This window comes from Gobio gobio (assembly GCF_949357685.1).
Source record: "Gobio gobio genome assembly, chromosome: 22".
Classification (NCBI taxonomy): domain Eukaryota; kingdom Metazoa; phylum Chordata; class Actinopteri; order Cypriniformes; family Gobionidae; genus Gobio; species Gobio gobio.
In genome coordinates this window covers 1,232,318-1,249,817 of record NC_137118.1, presented here as the reverse complement: position 1 = coordinate 1,249,817, position 17,500 = coordinate 1,232,318, and the positions used below count along the sequence as shown (strand labels likewise).

The 17,500-nt window shown below is 40.3% G+C and overlaps 1 protein-coding gene and 1 long non-coding RNA gene across 4 annotated transcripts in view; one reads left to right on the top strand and one right to left on the bottom strand.

Moving 5' to 3' along the window:
* The window catches only part of stard13a (StAR related lipid transfer domain containing 13a), a 117,178-nt gene that overhangs the window by 17,438 nt on the left and 82,240 nt on the right, over positions 1-17,500 (top strand). The window contains exon 1 of one of the 3 annotated variants that reach the window (XM_079804701.1): positions 14,174-14,298. The exons of the other annotated variants lie outside the window; for them this stretch is intronic. Within the exon in view, the coding sequence (XP_079660827.1) occupies positions 14,253-14,298 (46 nt within the window). The 5' untranslated portion in view covers positions 14,174-14,252. Of the gene's footprint in view, positions 1-14,173; positions 14,299-17,500 lie in introns of those variants that run through there. 3 annotated transcript variants of the gene reach the window in all.
* The window catches only part of LOC307118867, a 272,203-nt gene that overhangs the window by 214,448 nt on the left and 40,255 nt on the right, over positions 1-17,500 (bottom strand). The gene's annotated exons all lie outside the window — the stretch shown is intronic.

Below are 17,500 nucleotides of genomic sequence, written 5' to 3'. Positions count from 1 at the left end.
GGTTGTTTTAACCCAGCCAATGTGTTGTTTTAACTCAGTGAATGGGTTGTTTTAACCCAGCGATTGGGTTGTTTTAACTCAGCAATTGGGTTGTTTTAACTCAGCAATTGGGTTGTTTTAACTCAGCGAATGGGTTGTTTTAACTCAGCAATTGGGTTGTTTTAACTCAGTGAATGGGTTGTTTTAACTCAGCAATTGGGTTGTTTTAACTCAGCAAATGGGTTGTTTTAACTCAGCAAATGGGTTGTTTTAACCCAACGTTTGGGTTGTTTTAACTCAGCGAATGGGTTGTTTTAACTCAGCAATTGGGTTGTTTTAACTCAGCGAATGGGTTGTTTTAACTCAGCAATTGGGTTGTTTTAACTCAGTGAATGGGTTGTTTTAACTCAGCAAATGGGTTGTTTTAACCCAACGTTTGGGTTGTTTTAACCCATCGGGGGTTGTTTTAACTCAGCGAATGGGTCGTTTTAACCCAACGTTTGGGTTGTTTTAACCCATCGGGGGTTGTTTTAACTCAGCGAATGGGTCGTTTTAACCCAGCGATTGGGTCGTTTTAACCCAGTGAATGGGTCGTTTTAACCCAGCGATTGGGACGTTTTAACCCAGCGAATGGATCGTTTTAACCCAGCGGTTGGGTTAAATGTTTGCTTAAAACAACCCAATTGCTGGGTTAGTCCATTTTCAACCCAACTTGGGTTGTTTTTAACCCAGCATTTTTTAGACAGTACGCTAATGACGTGATAAGCCGATCTTCAAGACAAAGTTTCCTAGTGTTTTCTGGATTGTGTTTCTGGCACCATCTGTCCAGATCCAAAGTATTCTCCAAAAATCTGCAGCATTATTAATGAATAACTCTTTTATGCGTGTGACGATAGCACAGCACATGAGGAGGGTTTTCTTGGAGATCTCACCAGGCGTTTTGTTTTGCTGCTGATGTTTAGCTTGGGTTTGACAGTGCTTTAGAGGTCAGGAGAACTGTGGTGTGGCAGCTTTAGTTTAGGTTGGAATCTGCTCTCTCACACACACACACACACACACACACACACACACACACACACAGCAGGAATGTTTGGATCCTGTCACTGGCCTCGTGGAGCTCGGGATGGCTTGTGAAATCCCGGCGTGTCCTGTCATGACTGAGGCGTGTTATTCCCCTGCATCTGCCTAGACGAGATTATTGATTTGAAATGATTTACATCCACATTTAATAAGATCGCTTGACTCCCACGAGGCATTCGTGAGTATTTCACACACAGGTTTCTGACCTGTGAGATGTTTAATCTGTTTAAAGAAGCCTCTCCAAGACGGTTAGGGTTAGTAAATGCAGGATTCTCCCCGTCTCCATCTTCCCCTGAGCTGCTTCTGTCTCAGCTGGACCGCTCCATGTGCAGATCTGGGGGAAAGCGGATCTTGAGCTAAATGTGGACTGAAGGCAATGCCATAATGAGCCTGAAATATGAGCATCTTTTGATCACTTGATTATGACTCTTAGTGCATCATAGATCTGACTTTGGAGGACTTTTGTCTGGGAGAGGTCATAATATATTGATTATGATTCTGATCCACAAGCTCTCGATTTGATTTATATCCTGTTCACAAACTCGGATTTGATTTGAATCTGATTCACAAACTTTCAATTTGATTTGATTCCAGTTCACAAGCTCTCGATTCTGATTTACAAACTCTCGATTTGGATTGAATCTGATTTACAGTTCAATTTGATTTGAATCAGATTCACAAGCTCTCGATTTGATTTGATTCCAGTTCACAAACTCGGTTTGGTTTGAATCTGATTTACAGTTCATTTTGAATTTAATCAGATCCAGTTCACAAACTCGATTTGGTTTGAATCTGATTTACAGTTCAATTTGAATTGAATCAGATCCAGTTCACAAACTCGATTTGGTTTGAATCTGATTTATAGTTCAATTTGAATTGAATCAGATCCAGTTCACAAACTCGATTTGGTTTGAATCTGATTTACAGTTCAATTTGAATTGAATCAGATCCAGTTCACAAACTCGACTTGGTTTGAATCTGATTTACAGTTCAATTTGAATTGAATCAGATCCAGTTCACAAACTCGATTTGATTTGTTGTTATTCCGATTCACAAGCTCTCATTTCAGATTTCACCCCCTTCCAAATGTATTTGATTTGTGTATATTTTAGTCAGAAGGTTAATTCTGCTCTCTCTACTTATGCTGTAAATTATAAGTCGGACCGATTCAAACCGGTCTTATTTTAAACAATTCATTAGAAGAAGCAGCTAAAGAGAGTCTCATCTCTTGATAACTTTATATTATATGTTATAATCTATGGAAGGTTTGGAAAAACAATGTGAATAACTGATGACAGAATTGCCATTTTTCTGTGAACTGTTCCTTTAATTTATGGTTTGCAGCTGTGATGGTGTACAAGCCTGCCAACTCATATAATATTTGTATTGGAAAGAAAAATGTTCTAATCTAAAAGCAGTCGTCACCCCCGCACCACATACCTAGAGATGACTGAACGTCGGTCATGTCTTTATAAGAACACCTGCCAAATACATCATGAAAAATTCATATCTATTTATAGAATAGAATCTATTTATTATTCCTCATTTTTGCATTTCGCCTTGTTTAGACACAGTAAACTAGTGTTATAATTACAGCGATATGAAGCAGTGGTGATCGTGCTCTTATCTAACTCTTGTTAACTGTTGAGTCAGTGGATTCCTGGATGGTGAATATGTGCATGTGTCATATCATAAACCGCCCTGGCCCTTAATCCAACAGCAATCTCTCCTGTCCATACGGCTAAGCATTTAGCAAAACAATGACACATGTTTTTTTTGGAATCGCATACATTGGCCGAAAGGGTAGACAAGTCACTCTTATTTATATAGCGCTTTATACAATAGGTCATCAAAACAGCTTTTATTATACTCGAGCCCAGAGATCGACTCGTTGTGGATGAGCCTATAATAGATGGTGAAAGAGCGCCTCTACAGAAGAAGAGCAACGCCCACTTCATCATCACAGCTTTGGCCCCGCCCACTGGAGTGTTAGTGAGATGACGAGGAGAGACGAACTGACTAAAAATAACATGACCTTCCAAAGGATCCTAATGCTAGGAATGAGCTGATTTATTCTCAACAATGTGAACGTCTCAGTTGAGCATTATTTATTTGTGTTCGCTACATTTCACTGTGGATTCTTTGGGAAATCAGTCGCAGTTTCGCCGCAGACTTTACGATATGGACTCGACAGAAACGCCACAACATGTGAGGAACCGCCATAGAACAGCCAATCACAGCAAGTGGGCGTTTACACTGAAGTCTCACAGCGGCCAATCACAGCAAGTGGGCGTTTACACTGAAGTCTCACAGCGGCCAATCACAGCAAGTGGGCGTTTACACTGAAGTCTCACAGCGGCCAATCACAGCAAGTGGGCGTTTACACTGAAGTCTCACAGCGGCCAATCACAGCAGTGGGCGTTTACACTGAAGTCTCACAGCGGCCAATCACAGCAAGTGGGCATTTACACTGAAGTCTCAGAGCGGCCAATCACAGCAAGTGGGCGTTTACACTGAAGTCTCACAGCGGCCAATCACAGCAAGTGGGCGTTTACACTGAAGTCTCACAGCGGCCAATCACAGCAAGTGGGCGTTTACACTGAAGTCTCACAGCGGCCAATCACAGCAAGTGGGCGTTTACACTGAAGTCTCACAGCGGCCAATCACAGCAAGTGGGCGTTTACACTGAAGTCTCACAGCGGCCAATCACACCAAGTGGGCGTTTACACTGAAGTCTCACAGCGGCCAATCACAGCAAGTGGGCGTTTACGCTGAAGTCTCACAGCGGCCAATCACAGCAAGTGGGCGTTTACGCTGAAGTCTCACAGCGGCCAATCACAGCAAGTGGGCGTTTACACTAAAGTCTCACAGCGGCCAATCACAGCTAGGCATGTGCCGGTATCAAATTTTCATGTTGCGATTAATTGCTGAAGCTTTTATCACGGTATACGGTATTATCACGATATTGAAATAAGTTGCAAAAAAAGTGTTGTCATACTCTAACAGGTTAAATCACTTTCTTATAACAAAAGAACCAAACATTTAAATACAATAAAGCAATACACAAAAATGTATAAAGTAAACAAATATTTAAAACAGATTAAAGTGCAAAAGAATTATAAAGAACAATAGGTATGCTGAAATGTACATTTAACATAGATTAATACATGCTTTAGAAGTATTTTTCATTGTCAGTTTGTTAATGAAGGAACTAATGTTAAATACTGGAGCCTTGTAAAGTGTGTGATTGAACAACAGTCAGAACATATTCAAACAATATCTAGGGCATGTAATTTAGTCCAGATTAAAATATAAAATGCAAGTTTGAAAATGAATAGCCTTAAGTCTTTAAGTATTATGTATTAGGTTATGTGATTACTGGGGAAACGGCTGCATTTCTGCTGTTGCGTCAGCGCCCTCTGCTGTCTGAGAATGAATGTGCACTTCAGCGTCTCCTCATTCCGCCATGTGCTCGGCTCATGCACGTCTATTTACATCAGTGCGCGTTCCTCTTTGACGTTCATTTGACGTTGTTCATTTTAAACGGTTGATGGGTAAAGTATTCTTAAAATTAATTCTAAAAATCTGAATAATTCGTAATATATAATTATTCACGGTATTTTGAAGTGCCCACGATAACAATATTGTGCATGTTCATTATTGCGGTATATCGGATTACCGTTTACCGGCACATGTCTAATCACAGCAAGTGGGCGTTTACACTGAAGTCTCACAGCGGCCAATCACAGCAAGTGGGCGTTTACACTGAAGTCTCACAGCGGCCAATCACAGCAGTGGGCGTTTACACTGAAGTCTCACAGCGGCCAATCACAGCAAGTGGGCGTTTACACTGAAGTCTCACAGCGGCCAATCACAGCAAGTGGGCGTTTACACTGAAGTCTCACAGCGGCCAATCACAGCAAGTGGGCGTTTACACTGAAGTCTCACAGCAGACACGCCCTCAAATACAGAGCGCTCAAATCAGAAGCTAAAATCAGGGTTAGTTGTGGGAAGTTCGGATCATTTTACTGACTCGGATCTTTGAGTCTCGTTCAGCAAAATGAACTAATCTTTTTTCGAGTCATTTCGAGTCATTTCGTTCATTTCAGCAAAATATAATTCAAATGACATGTTAAATAGCCCAACCCATCTAGTACTTATGAAAATGTTGATTACATTTGTAAAACTAAATAAAAATAAACTATAGGGTACTGCAACCAGAGCCGAATGATAAGAAACTGAAACGTTTCATTAATTGATTAGTTGTTGGGTCAGGCTATTGCAGTCTAACTCTGTTAGTTCACCTCACCTCCTGATCCGAGACATTCTTTCTTTTGCAACTTCATATTTATCACGTTTGTTCTGCGCCTCTCGTGTCTTCGAACTCCTGGAGACGTTAGATGTGGACTCGTCTGTGTCTGACTCTGATCTGGGGCTGGGCCGTGTGACACAGGTCCGGGAACAGATGATTAGTTCATCTCTCGAGTCTCGAGTCTCGGGTTTGAGTCTTTCGTTCTTCCTGTCAGTCCCATAGAGTCTATGCTGTCAGTAGCGGAAACAGAAAAGATTCGTTCTTTCGAGTCTTTCGGGTTTGACGTTTGAGTCATTCGTTCTTTTGCCACGTGACTTGTCACCGTATTGAACACTAGTCACAACCTTTTTACTAACAAGCACGTAGTTATTTTTTAATTTTATTTTTATTTTTTATATATAAAATTCTCTGTTAATATCAGACATATACAAATATGGGAAATATATTGACTATTCAAGTCTAACATCACAAATTCAAGTCAATTAGACTATTACTCATTTTGAATCATATTGCACAAACACACACACACACACATACATACATTATATATATATATGTGTAATATGTTTTTGTATAGGTGCTATAGGCCTATAAGCTATGTTACAAAGGTTTAGGTAACATTTTTAAACTGATTTTTATTCATTAATAACACAAGGACAAAAAAAATTATATAACAACTCAATAGAGAAAAATAAAATACAGTTGATTCAAAATGAGTAATAGTCTAATTGACTTGAATTTGTGATGTTAGACTTGAATAGTCAATATATTTCCCATATTTGTATATGTCTGATATTAACTGAGAATTAGGGGAGAACCGGGGCGAAAGTAACAAGGTGATTTTCTCCGAGCCCTGAATACATTTGCATTTCAAGCTCTGACAGCAGGTTCAGCAAACAACCCATGACGGATCTGCCAAATATCACGTGATTCCGCCATTGTTTCCCGCGGTTAGGTCCGAAATGCAGTTTTCAAGTACGGCAAGTAAATGAATGAAGCGGTACTTTTTTTCTAATTACAAGTTGTTTCTTGTTTCATGTGTCACAGTAATGATCAATCTACAGGTTATTTAGTGCTGTTACACACCCTGAAGGTTTGTCTTTTCAGAGTTTTTCAGTATAAAAGTAAATCGTGTTTAAATGTCAGGACTTCCTGTCGGGACGAAAGTAACACTTGTCACTTTTGTCCGGCTATTATATATATAATGCATATTATGCAAATTTAATTTAATTAAATTTTTATATTGTTCATACTGTTGAAGAAACGTATCAAATAGATTGACATTGCAAATAAAAAATATTCTAAACAATTCAAGTTTGTACTGTCCTATTACATTTGAAACATTTGATGAACTTTAACATATAAAATGAAAATGTAATTTAATTTTTTTTTGTTGCAAAGATAAAGGACAAAATATGTTTGCAGTTACATATTAACAAGGTCCTAGTCAGGTATGTTTAATAAAAACAAGAGTAGCAGCACCAAAAAATCTAGCTTGTATTGTTGTGTTACTTTCGTCCCACCTGATGGGGTCAAAATTAACAATGTGCAGCTTATGCTCAAAGTGAAATTATACTGTAGTCGTTCTACATTTGTACAAAATACCACCTGCTATTGATAGACCACACTTGTGAGTTATTGGCCACAGCAAAAATATATCTCGGTCTAAAACATTATCTTTTAAAATTACGATTTTCTGAAAAACTGTACTTTCGTCCCTGCTCTCCCCTAAATATATATATATAAAAAAAAAAATAACTACGTGCTTGTTAGTAAAAAGGTTGTGAACTAGTGTTCAATACGGTGACAAGTCACGTGGCAAAAGAACGAATGACTCAAACGTCAAACCCGAAAGACTCATAAGAACGAATCTTTTCTGTTTCCGCTACTGACAGCACAGACTCTATGGGACTGACAGGAAGAACTCAAACCCGAACTCGAGACTCGAAAGATGAACTAATCATTTTTGTTGTTTCCAGTACAGATTCAGCGTAATGCGCAGTCAACACAAAATGAACGAATCACTCTCTGAGACAACTCGGTAGTCCCAAGTCATATTAAAGATTCGTTCAAAATGAACGAATCGTTCATGAACGACACATCACTAATCAGGGTAGGAAAAATGCCTTTTATTTCTAAATTATGGCAATTTTGATGTTAAAAAAATCATACTAACACCATAAGTGCACCCCAGGAAACATTATAAAAGAATGCAGTTCATGACCCCCTTTAATGTTTAACATTTATAAACGCACACTCAAGATTGACTGAGCAAAGTCACAAAGTGGTTTGAGTGAATTTGTAGCAGGAAAGTGTGTAGAAGATTAAAAAGCAAGGAAACACACTGTTGGCGTGAATTGTGCATAATAAAGAATCAAGACATAATCAAACGTGGCGGTTCTGTGGACTGTTTGTTCATATTTATTATTTGCATTATGAAAGGTTGTTACAAAGCCATCCAGTTTTGTTTTCGCTTCAGTGGACGGACATCTTGAAGTTTTCCCCTTGCTCTTGGTTGCCCTCTGTTGGGGAAAAGATGTATGATCATTCACATCAGTCACACAGAATCAGTGCTAGTATTGCTCAAACTATTTAAACTAGCCCCTGACTCTGAGCTTTATAGTTTGGCACAATACCTTAACGTCCTCATAGTCACACGTTTTGCATTGCTCACAATTATTCTTTCACTTCTGACCCCTGTTTCCCTCATGCCATATGAATCCTGCATTCCTGTCTGGCACTGCTGTCCGTCTTCCCATCACTCACACACACACACACACACACACACACACACACACACACACACACACACACACACACACACACACACACACACACACACACACACACACACACACACACACACACACACGCGGCCTCATCTTGTTCCCAGAAGGGAATGTGTGAGGACTCTAGGGAGTGTGCCCAGAGCCACTTAGCCCACACTTGACCGTCTGCTATCTCCACACACACACACACACACACACACACACACACACACACACACACACACACACACACACACACACACACACACACACACACACACACACACACACACATCAGTCTCTATTTCTCCTGTTGTTATTCTTTTGTGACCCATTCTTCTCCGGTGTTATTCCTCCTATTCCATCGTTTCACCGCTTGACTGCGCAAGAAAAAGTAAATAACAGACTATAAAACAGATCTTTAAAGGCACAGTTCACCATCATTTACTGACCCTTAAATTGTTTGGATACCCACATTCTTCAGAATATCTTCTTTTGTGTTCAACAGAATCAAAGCTCATACAGGTTTAGAACGACTAAAAGCAGAGGTTTTCAAACGTTTTGATGCCAGGGATCCTCAAATATAATAATCCCTTTGTAATGTAATGTAAAATATGGACGTAGTGTCTGTGACCCTTAGTTTTGACGTCTAAAGTGGGCGGAGCCGGCCGGCGCCATCTTGTCATCGCACTTTACTAAACGCATTACAAGTAACTTGAGTTACGTAATATTACTTTTTCCAAGTAACTAGTAAAGTAACGCATTACTTTTCAAATTTACAACAAAATATCTGAGTTACTTTTTGACATTAGTTTGACTGACAGCTCTCCTGCCCTCATGTGGAGAAGAATAAGTGCAGAGGTGTGTGTGTGTGTGTGTGTGTGTGTGTGTGTGTGTGTGTGTGTGTGTGTGTGTGTGTGTGTGTGTGTGTGTGTGTGTGTGTGTGTGTGTGTGTGTGTGAGCATTTATTTATCTCACTTGCACAATAAAGATTCTGTCCTCCTCAAAATGAAGAAAATCAGTCAAATGCAAAATCAGAACCTCCAATAATTAAATGTTAAATAAAACAACTATTTTTATGCATAATCTACCTTTATATTTAATTGACCAATGTCTTGCTGCTGACCTTTGATGATGAAAATTACTAGATTTTTTGTTTTTATTGGTAAAACTTTTTTCTTCTGCATCTATTCTCCATTATCCAGAGCTGCGCCCTCTAGTGTTCATGAGGGAATCTGCATCTTTACCTCAGACTGGGGCGCATTATTTACATTTTAGTATGAAGAGGTCTTTACCGTTGCACAAAAATATAACTTTTACAAAAACAAGCCCAGCCCAGGTGAGGAAAAGTAACACAAAAGTAACGTAACACATTACTTTTCTTAAAAAGTAACTAAGTAGTAACGCATTACTTTTCAAAGTAACTTTGCCCAACACTGATCCCAGATAACCGGGCAAAGAGGCGTAGCTGAGATGCCACGCCCACCTTACTCGACCATATCAGCAATTCACCTGTCACTCAAAGTGGCCACACCCTTAATTATGCAGAACTTTAAGGCTTTATATAATGTAAACGAATGAGTTATAAAAACACCCCCCCCCTCACAGTTTGTCCCAGACTGTAAACATGTGTTCTTCTGCTGTAAAGTTGGCCATTTTAACATGAGCTCAATGAGATTCTGCTCCTCTAGTGGCCAGTCCATGAACTGCAGTTTAAGTCACTTCCGTATGTGTTGGGCTGTGATATTATTACATTTGGATTTTATTGTATTACTATAATAATAGAGATATTTCTAGAGAACATTTAAAAACAACAGAAATTGAACTGCACTGCAAAAAATGCTTTTCTTATTTAGTATTTTTGTCTTGTTTCCAGTAGTGTTGTAGTACTTGAGACCAGTCTTAACACCATTTTGTGGTCTTGTCTCGGTCTCAACCATATTTGTACTCTGTCTTGTCTCAGACTTAGAGGACTCTGGATTTTGTTTCAAGACCACGACTGCTGGGATATTGCCAGTGCATTGTCTGATTTATTTATTAACATCATTAATGTAATTGGGTAATTTCATTTGATTGGTAACAGCTCTATATGTGTCTTATTCTAATTATATCTATTGATTAAAAATAAGTAATTTCTCAGGCGGTAATGTCGGTCTTTATGAATTTAAGGAGTGCTGGTCTCGACTCGGTCTCGCCCTGCCTTGGTCTTGTCTTGTCTTTGTCTCAACCCCTCAAAGTCTTGGTCTTGGTCTCAACCCCTCAAAGTCTTGGTCTTGTCTTGGTCTCAACCCCTCAAAGTCTTGGTCTTGTCTTGGTCTAAACCCCTCAAAGTCTTGGTCTTGGTCTCAACCCCTCAAAGTCTTGGTCTTGTCTTGGTCTCAACCCCTCAAAGTCTTGGTCTTGGTCTCAACCCCTCAAAGTCTTGGTCTTGTCTTGGTCTCAACCCCTCAAAGTCTTGGTCTTGTCTTGGTCTCAACCCCTCAAAGTCTTGGTCTTGTCTTGGTCTAAACCCCTCAAAGTCTTGGTCTTGGTCTCAACCCCTCAAAGTCTTGGTCTTGTCTTGGTCTAAACCCCTCAAAGTCTTGGTCTTGGTCTCAACCCCTCAAAGTCTTGGTCTTGTCTTTGTCTCAACCCCTCAAAATCTTGGTCTTGGTCTCAACCCCTCAAAGTCTTGGTCTTGTCTTGGTCTCAACACCTCAAAGTCTTGGTCTTGTCTTGGTCTCAACACCTCAAAATCTTGGTCTTGTCTTGGTCTCAACCCCTCAAAGTCTTGGTCTTGTCTTGGTCTCAACACCTCAAAGTCTTGGTCTTGTCTTGGTCTCAACCCCTCAAAGTCTTGGTCTCAACCCCTCAAAGTCTTGGTCTTGTCTTGGTCTCAACCCCTCAAAGTCTTGGTCTTGGTCTCAACCCCTCAAAGTCTTGGTCTTGTCTTGGTCTCAACACCTCAAACTCTTGGTCTTGTCTTGGTCTCAACCCCTCAAAGTCTTGGTCTTGGTCTCAACCCCTCAAACTCTTGGTCTTGTCTTGGTCTCAACCCCTCAAAGTCTTGGTCTTGGTCTCAACCCCTCAAAGTCTTGGTCTTGGTCTCAACCCCTCAAAGTCTTGGTCTTGTCTTGGTCTCAACACCTCAAACTCTTGGTCTTGTCTTGGTCTCAACCCCTCAAAGTCTTGGTCTTGGTCTCAACCCCTCAAACTCTTGGTCTTGTCTTGGTCTCAACCCCTCAAAGTCTTGGTCTTGTCTTGATCTCAACCCCTCAAAGTCTTGGTCTTGTCTTGGTCTCAACCCCTCAAAGTCTTGGTCTTGTCTTGGTCTCAACCCCTCAAAGTCTTGGTCTTGTCTTGGTCTAAACCCCTCAAAGTCTTGGTCTTGTCTTGGTCTCAACCCCTCAAAGTCTTGGTCTTGTCTTGGTCTAAACCCCTCAAAGTCTTGGTCTTGGTCTCAACCCCTCAAAGTCTTGGTCTTGTCTTGGTCTCAACCCCTCAAAGTCTTGGTCTTGTCTTGGTCTAAACCCCTCAAAGTCTTGGTCTTGGTCTCAACCCCTCAAAGTCTTGGTCTTGGTCTCAACCCCTCAAAGTCTTGGTCTTGGTCTCAACCCCTCAAAGTCTTGGTCTTGTCTTGGTCTCAACACCTCAAAGTCTTGGTCTTGGTCTCAACCCCTGAAAGTCTTGGTCTTGCCTTGGTCTCAACCCCTCAAAGTCTTGGTCTTGGTCTCAACCCCTCAAAGTCTTGGTCTTGTCTTGGTCTCAACACCTCAAAGTCTTGGTCTTGGTCTCAACCCCTGAAAGTCTTGGTCTTGCCTTGGTCTCAACCCCTCAAAGTCTTGGTCTTGTCTTGGTCTCAACCCCTCAAAGTCTTGGTCTTGTCTTGGTCTCAACCCCTCAAAGTCTTGGTCTTGTCTTGGTCTCAACCCCTCAAAGTCTTGGTCTTGTCTTGGTCTCAACCCCTCAAAGTCTTGGTCTTGTCTTGGTCTAAACCCCTCAAAGTCTTGGTCTTGTCTTGGTCTCAACCCCTCAAAGTCTTGGTCTTGTCTTGGTCTAAACCCCTCAAAGTCTTGGTCTTGGTCTCAACCCCTCAAAGTCTTGGTCTTGTCTTGGTCTCAACCCCTCAAAGTCTTGGTCTTGTCTTGGTCTAAACCCCTCAAAGTCTTGGTCTTGGTCTCAACCCCTCAAAGTCTTGGTCTTGTCTTGGTCTAAACCCCTCAAAGTCTTGGTCTTGTCTTGGTCTCAACCCCTCAAATTCTTGGTCTTGTCTTGGTCTAAACCCCTCAAAGTCTTGGTCTTGTCTTGGTCTCAACCCCTCAAAGTCCTTGTCTTGTCTTGGTCTCAACCCCTCAAAGTCTTGGTCTTGTCTTGGTCTAAACCCCTCAAAGTCTTGGTCTTGGTCTCAACCCCTCAAAGTCTTGGTCTTGTCTTGGTCTCAACCCCTCAAAGTCTTGGTCTTGGTCTTGGTCTCAACCCCTCAAAGTGTTGGTCTTGTCTTGGTCTCAACCCCTCAAAGTCTTGGTCTTGTCTTGGTCTCAACCCCTCAAAGTCTTGGTCTGGTCTTGGTCTCAACCCCTCAAAGTCTTGGTCTTGTCTCGGTCTCAACCCCTCAAAGTCTTGGTCTTGCCTTGGTCTCAACCCCTCAAAGTCTTGGTCTTGGTCTCAACCCCTCAAAGTCTTGGTCTTGTCTTGGTCTCAACCCCTCAAAGTCTTGGTCTTGTCTTGGTCTCAACCCCTCAAAGTCTTGGTCTTGTCTCGGTCTCAACCCCTCAAAGTCTTGGTCTTGCCTTGGTCTCAACCCCTCAAAGTCTTGGTCTTGGTCTCAACCCCTCAAAGTCTTGGTCTTGTCTCGGTCTCAACCCCTCAAAGTCTTGGTCTTGCCTTGGTCTCAACCCCTCAAAGTCTTGGTCTGGTCTTGGTCTCAACCCCTCAAAGTCTTGGTCTGGTCTTGGTCTCAACCCCTCAAAGTCTTGGTCTTGTCTCAGTCTCAACCCCTCAAAGTCTTGGTCTCGACTTGGTCTCGGATTAGGTGGTCTTCACTACAACACTAGTTTCCAGTCTAAATATCTAAAAATTCTTAAATCAAGATGATTTTACTAGATAAGCAAAATTACATGATATATTTTTCTTGTTTTCTGGAAAATCAAATCAAAAATTAGTTTTTGCTTAAAACAAGCAAAATGATCTGCCAATGGGGTAAGAAAAATAATCTTGTTTCTGTCCCAAACAGATTAAATTATTCATTTTACGGTACCCCATTGGCAGATCATTTTGCTCGTTTTAAGCAAAATCTCATTTTGATTAGATTTTCTAGAAAACAAGAAAAATATCTAAATAAAATGTGAACCTGAAACACAAAACCAGTCATAAGGGTCAAATCTTTGAAATTGAGATCTATAGATTATCTTCAGATTAATAAATAAGAACAATATTTGAAAATCTGGAATCTGAGGGTGCAGAAAAATCTAAATATTGAAAAAAATCTCCTTTAAAGTTGTCCAAATGAAGTCCTTAGCAATGCATATTACTACTAATAATACATTTATGATATGGAAATTGACCAAATATCTTCATGGAACATGATCTTAATATCCTAATGATTTTTGGCATAAAAGAAAACTGTATAATTTTGACCCACACGACGTGTTGTTGGCTATTGGCACAGATATACCCGTGAGACATTTTGTCATTTTGCTTATCTAGTAAAATCATCTTGATTTAAGAATTTTTAGATACTTGGACTGGAAACAAGTCAAAAATACAAAATAAGAAGAGCATTTTTTTGCAGTGGAGTAAAACAAGTATCGGTGGGAATTTCTCCCAGCAGTGGGAACAGGTGTGTGTGTGTGTGTGTGTGTGTGTGTGTGTGTGTGTGTGTGTGTGTGTGTGTGTGTGTGTGTGTGTGTGTGTGTGTGTGTGTGTGTGTGTGTGTGTGTGTGTGTGTGTGTGTGTGTGTGTGTGTGTGATGTATGGTGCCCTGGAGGTAAAGCACATGGTGGTTTTGTCCTGTTGGTTGAGGAGGGGCTGAACACACTCCAGCTGTTGGAGGAGTGGAGAGAGAGAAACACACAGCTGAAGTCTGCGGTGGAGAGCAGCCGCTCGGACTGAAGACCAGAAGAAGAAATCGCTGAATGTTCGATGGTTTTAGGATCTTCTCCGGCCCGCCGATGCCCAGAGGTACCAAAAACAACCGCATCTTCATCTCAACGCGGCTCTTATTGCACTTATATTCTTTTTAGAAGTAAACCGAGGAAATGCAATTGCTCAGATCCTTTAAGCATCGGCTTTGTCTCTGATGCTTGTTCTAAAATCCCGTGGGTTATTTTCCCAGGAGCAAAATCTGTGTCCGTTTGCTCTCCATTCTGGCTGAAATAACGGAGATATTTTTTTGATTGTGATTTTTCTGTCTTATGAATGAGTTTGAATATGGTGGACATACTAATGGAATTTGGGAGTCATGTTTGGTTAAACAAGAAACTTCCTGATGATCCCAGTGGATGGATGTCAGATCACTTTAGCATGTGTGGGAAAATGGCAGTGGTCCATAAGTATTTGTGTGTGTGTGTGTGTGTGTGTGTGTGTGTTAAAATGTATGCTCTGATGAGCAATACAGGAACTGTCTGGAGAAACCTCATGGGAGAGTGTGTGTGAGTGTGTGTGTGTGTGTGTGTGTGTGTGGGAGAGTTTGCATCACAAAGCTCAATATAGTTTTACTGCCTTGAGATTCACGTTCACACAGTTTAATGCACACTCACAGATTTAAAACACAATTTTAGCTGCTTATTGACACATATTTTCAATATCCTGCATGTTTAATTCAGGAATACATCACATTATGGAAGTAAATGTGTTGTAATTCATACATTTGTAACCTCTGTCCAGCCTACCGTATGTTTTATCTGTGTTTAGTGTATGAACATTTGTCTATAGAATCCCATGGACGAGTCTGGGTTTGGCGGTTGCCAGGACAACGGGACTGTGTAAAGTGTAAAGTTTGGTGGAGGGGGGATTATGGGGTGGGGTTGTTTTTCAGGGGTTAGTTCCAGTGAAAGGAACTCTTACCGCTTCACCAAGACATTTTGGACAATTTCTTGCTCCCTGGATGTGAGAGTGATGAGTGTGCCGAGGTGACTGTTAAGGACTCTTGAGTTGTTATATAATCTCACGGCTCTATCAGAAGAAGAATGCGTTTGATTGTGCCCGCGCCGCGTGGCATCCGTGCCGCGGCTCTCTCTCCCTCATGGCGCTGGGCCGGTTGTCCCGCGGAGGGGATCAGGAATGCCGGGATCAGATGCCAGAGCAGCTTCACATTGTGTTGGTTTCTGTGACGGTTTTGATCCGCTCCTCTTGTGTTCACGCTGCTTTGCTTTCGGTTGTGTTGAGGTTGATTGTTTTGGGCACCTTTTGTGTTGCTTCGGCCCTTTGGCTGTTGGCGGGGGGATATTAGATATTAACGGTATGTGTTAATTAAGCTCTTGACTTCTCAGCAGTTCTTTATTCCCACACCGATTCCCCTCGGAGCTTTAGAAGGTCCCAGAGTCTTTAAAGTCCTGCAAAACAAGCGCAGTGGTTGGGCTGAAACTGATCTGAGAACTGTGAGGTGATATTGAAACCAATTGTAAATCATTAGGGTTGTAATGTTATATCGATATATTGCAATTTTGTCACTCCCCTAAGCTTGGTCTTGTTTCAAAGATTATTTCTTAAGTGAAAGCAATTCAAAATATGAAAGTTTGAAAAAGTTATGGAAGCTTAAATTTACTGTAAGTTAAAAATGTTACTATAAAATCAAAGCCATATGTCTAACCAAGTTGTGTTCCAAATTTGAAGTTGATATCACAAAAATTGAAGATTTAGTTTAGGCGCTGTACCAAAAATAGCCACCGGGTGTCATCCACATTCCATTTTCATGCATTTTCCTTTAAATTTCTGTCAAAATATCACCAAATATGGACCCTTGAGACTCAGAGCTTTCCGACGATATGTGTCAAGATTAGAAAAGATTTTGATTATAAAGTAGCTAAAATACATTTTGTAATATGCAACACGACTCCGCCCATTAGGGGGAGGAGCCTGACAGATGAATTTAGAGTATCGTTTCCATGGTAACACGACGTCCGATTTCAAAACGTTTTTCACAGGATGAATTTTGAGTTCGTAAGCTTTCAAATGATCCTAATTTATGATAATTTATAAAATATATGATACGAAAAAAGATCAGGGGTTAAAATGTGACGATATGTATCAGTGCACTCTAAAAAATGCTAGGTTAAAAATTGGTTGGGTTGAAAATGGACTAACCCAGCAATTGGGTTAAATTTGATTTAACCCAATTGCTGGGTTAGTCCATTTTCAACCCAACTTGGGTTATTTTTAACCTAGCACGAGTGTGATGTGTGAACGATTTGAGTTAGTTTTATCCAATAGTTCATATAGATCATATACTCACCCTCATGTTATTTCAAATTAGATTTATGTTCATCTTCCAAATATAAAAAGGTGCAGTGTGTAATATTTATGAGGATCTATTGACAGAAATGCAATATAATATCCATAACTGGTGTATAAAGACTGTTATGTGTTTATTACCTGAGAATGAGCCGCGGGTACAGTGAAGCCGGATCAGTTATGATTACTGTAGGTGTTTATACTGTAATATTTTCGCATATTTGATCTCCTCGTCTGAATCTGAATGAGCTCCTGCAATAATAAAGCACATTTCAAAATAAGAGTCCTGCTGTTTTTCAGGCTTGTTTATTAAATAAAAGTCCCGCTGTGTGTCCGATCTCCACCGGTTATTATTTGGCTACACAAACTGTGTGCAATTTAATTTAATTTCCATTTAATTTAAAGTGAACTCTTGTATGTTCTGTATGTCACAGGAAACACTGAGAACATTATTTGACACATATTATTAAATATAAAACACTTAAACTTTTCTTATTTTCATTTAGGCAGATATAGTTGCACATCTAGTTTCTAAATGCGCTCTTAAATTTTCAATTTAGACAATATTGGGATAAAATTAAGCATCAATCCCTGTGTTCTAACATTTTTCAATGTACATTTATGAAATGCACTTTCTGTGAAGCTGCTTTGAAACAATGTGTATTGTGAAAAGCGCTATACAAATAAATTTGAATTGAATTGAATTGAATTGTTTAAGTGCATTAATAGAGGGAGAGACGGCAATATGATTTATTGAATATAATGTATAATAGGTCCTGAAAATGCCAAATGTCTGATTTTACCAGAAAAAAGCACATTGTGTTAAATATGTGTAGTCAGTGACAGTGCAAGCAAACTCTTCTTTATTTTGGCGTAAAGTCGTATCGTGAGTTCAGTATCCGGACATGAGGGAATTGTTACATCCCTACCT